This window comes from Palaemon carinicauda, chromosome 8 (assembly GCF_036898095.1).
Source record: "Palaemon carinicauda isolate YSFRI2023 chromosome 8, ASM3689809v2, whole genome shotgun sequence".
In the NCBI taxonomy this organism is placed as follows: domain Eukaryota; kingdom Metazoa; phylum Arthropoda; class Malacostraca; order Decapoda; family Palaemonidae; genus Palaemon; species Palaemon carinicauda.
This window is the reverse complement of record NC_090732.1, coordinates 144,379,279-144,386,778: the sequence shown is the minus strand read 5'-3', so window position 1 is coordinate 144,386,778 and position 7,500 is coordinate 144,379,279. Positions and strand designations below refer to the sequence as shown.

The 7,500-nt window shown below is 39.9% G+C and overlaps 1 protein-coding gene across 1 annotated transcript in view; it reads right to left on the bottom strand.

Moving 5' to 3' along the window:
• The window catches only part of vap (RAS p21 protein activator vap), a 157,054-nt gene that overhangs the window by 1,151 nt on the left and 148,403 nt on the right, over positions 1 to 7,500 (bottom strand). Inside the window, exon 19 of the mRNA XM_068379143.1 lies at positions 1 to 379. This exon is cut by the window's left edge and continues 1,151 nt beyond it. Within this exon, the coding sequence (XP_068235244.1) occupies positions 302 to 379 (78 nt within the window). The 3' untranslated portion in view covers positions 1 to 301. The remainder of the gene's footprint in view (positions 380 to 7,500) is intronic.

The window sequence follows — 7,500 nt, the reverse complement described above, 5'->3', positions numbered from 1 at the left end:
AGCAGCTGAGCACTCAAGAGTAACAACGAATAACTCCACCTCAGCTCAGCATTGCACTATAACTTAACACGCAAAGCTAAAATGTCACCTTACTCAATTCAAGCACCGTGGCTCATGCTATACTTCTCAAGGTCAGATAATGATAAGTCATTTCTATACAGACCATGTGCACCCCAGTTCCATACAATATCTAGCATCATCACTTTTGCAGGGCCAGGCACAGGCTCGTCTCAGAAAAATCCCGGCTCTGAGACAGACTACTGAAAATTCAACAGTCTACAGGGCCGGGAGTTGGCGAAGATCACCTCATCATCTCTTGATACTTTTCTTTATGTTTCTTCAACATATCTGTCACTGTCACCAATTTCTTCAATGTAACCTAAAGTGAAAATACAGAACAAAGCATTAAACAGCATGCCCTGAATAGTCTGGTCTACTCCTCAAACATAATCCTCTTTACTAACAGATCTGACAATTACTAATCATAATACACCCAGACTCTTCATGAATGGTAAAAAATTCTCAAGATAAGGACATTCATAATCAACCAAACATTCTCTAATTTTGGATTAAGCTATAGCCTCAGTATCAAGACTTTTCCCTGTCATGGGTCGAGTTTTCTTGCTTCATGGTACACTCGAGCACAGTTTTCAGCCAATTTACATTTCCATTTTTTTCTATATTGTGAAAGAAGACTTAATAGAAGGGTCAAGGACACCTAATGATTTATTAAGAGATTACTTTCTCCACTTGGTTTTCTTCATCATTATCCTTGATTTTTATTTTCGAAAGCATCATTACTTTCAAAATCTGTAACATGTACAATATACTAATGTTCATATTGTTAATATTATTATTCCTGCTATTATTGTACCGTTTTAATTTATTCTTTAGTTTTCAGTTTCTTTTTCAAAGCTGGTTGCTTTACATACTGGGCCCTTCTGCTTTTACAACTAGGTCTGCAGTTTGACTCGTAATAATTACAATACTAATTTCATTTATTTCTAGCATAGATTAATATGATATTTTCAATTTAAAATAAATTTTTGAATATACTTACCCGGTGGATATATATATAGCTAACGTCTCTAACGTTCCGACAGATTCAAAACTCGCAAGCGATCACCGTGATAGGTTGCTGGGTGAACACTAGCGCCACCACTCGGCAGGATACTAAATATATTCCGATACCATCCAGTTCTTCTCAGCCCGTAGGATCTCTAGAGGGGCGGAAGGGAGGGACTATAATTATATATATCCACCGGGTAAGTATATTCAAAAATTTATTTTAAATTGAAAATATCATTTTCAAATATTTAACTTAGCAGGTGGATATATATAGCTGATTCACACGCTTGGTGGAGGGTAGGGACCAGTAATAAACATTGTAGGAATATAAGCTCAAGAGTTTTGACAAATAAAAGCAAATTTAAGTATTAGTACTTGATAAGGAAGCTGACTTTTATGATACTCTGCCTCATTAGTCCGCTATCCTTATGAAGCCCAGCAATCCACTCAGGGTGCTGAAAGACCTCTAGGTGCTGTTATATATGGGGTGAACATCCCTATAACAGGACCTCAAAAATACCCTTTATCTGGGCGCTCTCAAGAAACAAGTTTGACCACCCGCCAAATCAAAAGATTACGGAAGACTATCTGTCTCCACATACAACCCAAAAATTAAAGGTTTCCAGAGAAGACAAAAGGTTATTGGGATTAAGGGAATGTAATGGTAGAACCTTCACCCACTACTGCACTCGCTGCTACGAATGGTCCCAACGTGTAGCAGTCCTCATAAAGAGTCTGGACATTCTTTAAATAATGTGAAGCGAACACAGGTTTACTCCTCCAAAAGGTTGCGTCCATAACACTTCTAAGGGATCTATTTTGTTAAAAAGCCACTGACGTCGCCACTGCTCTGACTTCATGAGTTTTAACTTAAAGTAACTTCAGGTCATTCTCACTCAAGTGAGTGTGGGCTTCTCTAATTAAAAGACTAACAAAATATGACAAGGCATTTTTCGACATTGGTAAGGAGGGCTTTTTTACCGAACACCATAAAGCCTGTGAATTACCTCGTAACGTTTTGGTTACATTCAGATAAAATTTTAGAGGCCTTACAGGGCACAAGACTCTTTCAATTTCATTCCCCACAACATCCGATAGGTTGGGAATCTCAAATGATTTAGGCCATGGATGAGATGGTTGCTTATTTTTGGCCAAGAAACCAAGCTGTAAAGAGCATACTGCTTTATTGGAGCAGAAGCCAATATTTTTGCTGAAGGCATGCACTTCACTGACTCTCTTTGTGGTAGCAAGGCTCACTAAAAAGAGAGTTTTGAGAGAAAAGTCTTTGAGAGATGCTGAGTTTAGAGGCTCAAAACCTTCAGACAAAAGAAACTTAAGGACTACGTCCAAATTCCAAGCTGGCGTAGAAATTTGACGTTCCTTGGAAGTCTCGACAGACTTGAGAAGGTCTTGAAGATCCTTATTGTTAGAGAAATTCATGTGACTGTGTCTAAACACTACAGCTAACATGCTTCTGTAGCCTTTAATAGTCGAGGCAGAAATGATGTGGTTATTTCTGAGATGAAGCAGGAAGTCTGCGATCTGGGCTACAGTGGTATTGGTTGAGGAAACAAAGGAGGACTTACACCAGTCTCTAAATACCTCCCATTTAGATTGGTAGATCCTGATGGTAGAGGATCTCCTAGCCCTTGCAATCGCTCTAGCTGCCTCCTTCAAAAACCCTCGAGCTCTAGAGAGTCTTTCGATAGTCTGAAGGCAGTTAGATGAAGTGCGGGGAGGCTTTGATGGAATCTTTTTATGTGAGACTGACAAAGGAGATCCATTCGCAATGGTAAACTTCTTGGAATGTCCACCAGCCATTGATGTACCTCTGTGAACCATTCCCTAGAGGGCCAGAGGGGAGCAACCAACGTCAACCTGGTCCCTTCGTGAAAGGCGAACTTCTGAAAAACCTTGCGAAGGATATTGAATGGAGTAAAAAACGCATACTGTACACCTCCAGGTGAGACTATCCCAGTAAGAACGCATCAATGAGGACTGCTTCTGGATCTGGAACTGGAGAGCAGTAAGAATGAAGCCCCTTCGTTATTAAGGTTGCGAACAGTTCTATGGACGGACGTTCCCATATCCGCCATAGTTTCTCGTCCACCTCCTGATGAAGAGTTCATTCCGTGGGAATGACTTGGCTTCTCCTGCTAAGGGAGTAAGGACCGTGTTGGTCCTTACTCCCTGAATAAAACTTTGTAAGTAAGGTGATGTTTCTTTCCTTCGTTCAAACTAGGAGATCCTTGCATTTAAGTAAGGGGATTGGGAGAAGGTCCAGCCTTGCTTAGCGATGCAGTCTAATGCTGTGGTGTTGTTTGCGATCACCTGCACCACTTTGTTTCGAATCAGTCTTCGAAATTTTGCAGGGCCAAAAGAACTGCTAGAATCTCCTTATGGTTGATATGAAACTTTACGTGGTCTTTGGTCCAAAGTCCCGAGTACTCTAGAGTGTCTAGTGTTGCTCCCCAACCCGCGTCCGAAGCGTCTGAGAACAACACATACTGCAGTCTGTGTTCTTGTGGGCAAAAGAGAGACCTTCCTGAAGTCTGAGATTGACATGCCACCATTTCAGGAAAGTCATAATCGTTTCTGGAAGTAGAATGGACACTTCTTCTAAGCTCTTCTCCCTGTCCCAATGGTGGTTGGGGTGAAAATGGAGAGGGCGAAGATTGAGTCTTCCTAGGGAGACAAATTGTTCCAGAGACGAGAGGGTTCCCAGTGGACTCATCCACATCCTTACAGAGCAACTGCTCCTTTTTGGTAAAGATGCATCTTTAAGAAAGCTTTCTCGAGTGTTAATGGTGAAGGAAAAGCCTGAAAAACTAGACTCCGTATCTCCATCCTCAAATAGAGAATAGTTTGAGATGGGATCAGTTGAGACTTTTCCTAGTTACTAGGAGAGCTAAGTCCTCTGCTAGGGTCAAGTTCCATCTGAGGTCCTTCAGACAGTGAATGAAGTATGAAGCCCTGAGTAGCCAGTCATCTAAGTAAAAGAAGGCTCTGACACCTGTCGAGTGCAGGAAGCTCGCCACGTTCCGCATGAGCATCGTGAACACAAGAGGAACAGAGCTGAGACCGAAGCAAAAAACTCGAAATTGGAAAACTTCCTTCCCATACACGATCCTTAGATATGGTTGGAAGGTCGGATGGATATGGATATGGAAGAAAGCATCCTGGAATCGAGTGAGGACATCCAATCGCTTTCCATTACTGCTGCAAGCACAGACTTGGAAGCTTCCAAAGAGAACTTTGTTTTTAGAATAAACACATTGAGCGCACTCACGCCCAGCACTGGTCTCCAACCTCCTGAGTTCTTTGGAACTAGGAAGAGGAGGTTGTAAAAGCTTAAGAGACTGAAGGTTTAGAAAACTTCACCACAATTCCCTTCTCTAACAAGAGAGACACTTGTAGGTGCAAAGCTTGTCTCCTTGCTTCCTCTCGTTATCGGGAGAGAGAGATCTATCGGCTTTAGGACGAGAGGAGGTTTCATCACAAAAGGTGCAATGTACCCTTCCTTCAATAAGAGGACAGACTATTGGTCTGCTCCTCTTCCTGTTCCTTCCTAAGCCTGCCAGAAGATCCACAAACCGGTTGGAAGGAAGGCAAAGATTGACTTAGTAAGACTTCTTTTATTCTTCAACCATTCTCTTAGCAAACGTAAAAACTCTCTTAGAATACCGAGAGAGCATGAATTAGTAAAAGAGGGAGCTGAGGCAGCCAACCCTAAATGAATTCTGAAGGAGGCGAGCATGGAGCAGCAGGAACAAAAAGCGAAGGAAAAAACTTCCTTAAAAACAGTCATGATCTTATTAAGATATAAAGACTGTTATGCAGATAAATGTTCCTCTACTTCAGACAAGATACCCAAAGGTACAGCTGGAAAGGAGAAATATCCTCTTCCTCCTCAGAATAAACTTCATCCGGAACTCCAAACCTGCAATTGGTTGAGAGCCAGTAAGAAGTCGCGATGGAAAAGCTTGACAACTATCATCAACCTGTCGATGAAGAACAGGTAGAGGTTGAAGGACGACATTACATCGGGACTGTATCGACTGACATCAACGTCACGTCGTGACTGCGGTGTCTTAAGTTCGACGTCACGTAGTGACTGCATCGACTTTGTGACTGCAGAGACTGTGATTGCGTCAGACTGCAATGTCTGACGTCCAAAGTCACGTCGTGACTCTAGTGACTGCAGTGTCTGACGTCCAACGTCACGTCGAGACTGCCGTGGCTGCAGCTCGACGCTACTGCTTGACTATAAAGCCTGACGCTCGACTATGACTGCATTAACGTCAATAGTTTCAACTGCATGTTCTGCAGTATATTAAAATTAAGATCAGGCACACGAGGATCAGAACGTGTCTAGGCAACGTTCGATCCAAAACATCAGTAAGGAAAACGGGAGCAAAACTCACATTACGACTGGAATCTCCAGACGAAATTAAAGAACCGAGATCCTGTACCGGGGTCTCCGAGGCAACAAAGCCAGACGGTATAAAGGAGCGTTTGGCAGGTGAGCCTTTCTCTGTTGAAAGTAGACATTCTGGACTGCTCCAATGACTGCAGCCACGACATAAATTTTGCTCTGAAGGAACCAATTTCCTCTTGAGATGGGGAGGGGACTAAAAAACTAGAACGCGAAGGAGTACATTTTATCTCTCTCTCTCTCTCTCTCTCCCCGTACAGAAACTTGGGACGAGAGTAAATATCTGAATCGAGAAGAACAATGATTCTCACTCCCAAACTCCCTGTATAGAGACTTGGGACGAGAATAAAGATTTGGATCGTTCTCTCTCTCTCTCTCTCTCTCTCTCTCTCTTGTCACGAAAGAATTGACTCACTCACTCTTCATCAATAAAAAGTTATTTGACTAAGAAAAATACTAAAAGAAGAAAAATAACATGTTCCTTTTCATTGATATTTAAAAAACTTCAGTTTGTAAGAAGAATGAACTAAACGTCAAAATCAATTAACTCTTTCTGCAAAGTGAAACCGTGATTCTCTTTCTCTATCGTAACGATAGAGTGCAAACTGCGTAGCATAAATAAACTTAACGCTAGTTCATCTTTGAAAACAGAACGAAGACTATTCAAAGAATAAATTTTAATAGACAAAAAATCACTTGAAATATTTTCGAAAAATATTCATCCCATCGATCTATAAAAATATAAAATTTATCTCGGTATTAAGTACAATTGGAGAGAGAATAGAAGAGGCCTAATAAAGGCGGGTGAGATATAAAAATATAGTGGTAAATCTATAAAAATCAACAAGAATTTATAAATTAAAAAAATAAATACTAAAAACTAAAAGCCTTTCACACACTTCCCATACACTGAGGGAAGGGTCGGCCATATTCTCTCTCTCTACCGTCGAAAATCCAGAGAGATAAATAAATTAAGGGTAAAAATTTTTCTCTCCTTTCCAAAAAGAGTTTCTCTTGAAGATCTTATTGTTTGAGAATAACTAACACGGTGAAAGCCCAAACCAAAAGAAGTACTTCACCAATAGTTGAAAAACTTGAGGTTTAGTCGAGAGCAAGAAATCAATATTTATCGTTAGAACGACAGAGAAGAACTGGATGGTATCGGAATATGTTTAGTATCCTGCCGAGTGATGGCGCTAGTGTACACCCAGCAACCTATCACGGTGATCGCTCGCAAGTTTTGAATCTGTCGGAATGTTAGAGACGTTAGCTATACTGTATATATATCCACCGGCTAAGTTAAATATTTAAAAATACCATTTTACCAATCAATTTTGGAGATCTAAGATGAAAATTTATCACACCTAATAAAGATAAATGCCATTATAATGAAGGTGATAAGTAAGGAAGTATATTTGTGACTAATGTATACCTGTAACATAGAACCACAAAGATAAATTGATAGCAGAAATAAAATAAAATATGGTACCAACTTAAGACTAATAAAATTACCAATGGATGAACGAAAAAAAAATGGATCATTAATAAACTAAATTTTGGAAGAGAAAACTCCAATTTTTAAAGTAATTAGCACTTTTCCTAGCTATACAAACATGAGTTCTTTAATAAGGGAGATTGATTCAGCGTAAGCTGGAAACTGTTGTTAAATCTTGGTTAACAAATGGTTATCTAGCTGGTGACGTGTACTAGGGTCCCGAATTATGCAACAATTTGGTCGATCAATGGCCCTACATAAATGGAAAATTGCATATTTCGAAACACGCAACTAACAGAAATAATTCCATTAGGACCATGGCAACCAGCAACTTGCCTATTCAAAGGTGTTTACTACCCATTTTACAATACTTTTTATGTACTACTGTATACTGTATTTTTTATAATATTAAATTGTTCTTCTAAATAAATCAAATATTTAATATACTTTAAAGTTCTAATAACTTCAAAAAGGTTAAAATTACTGGTTGTAAATACCATAT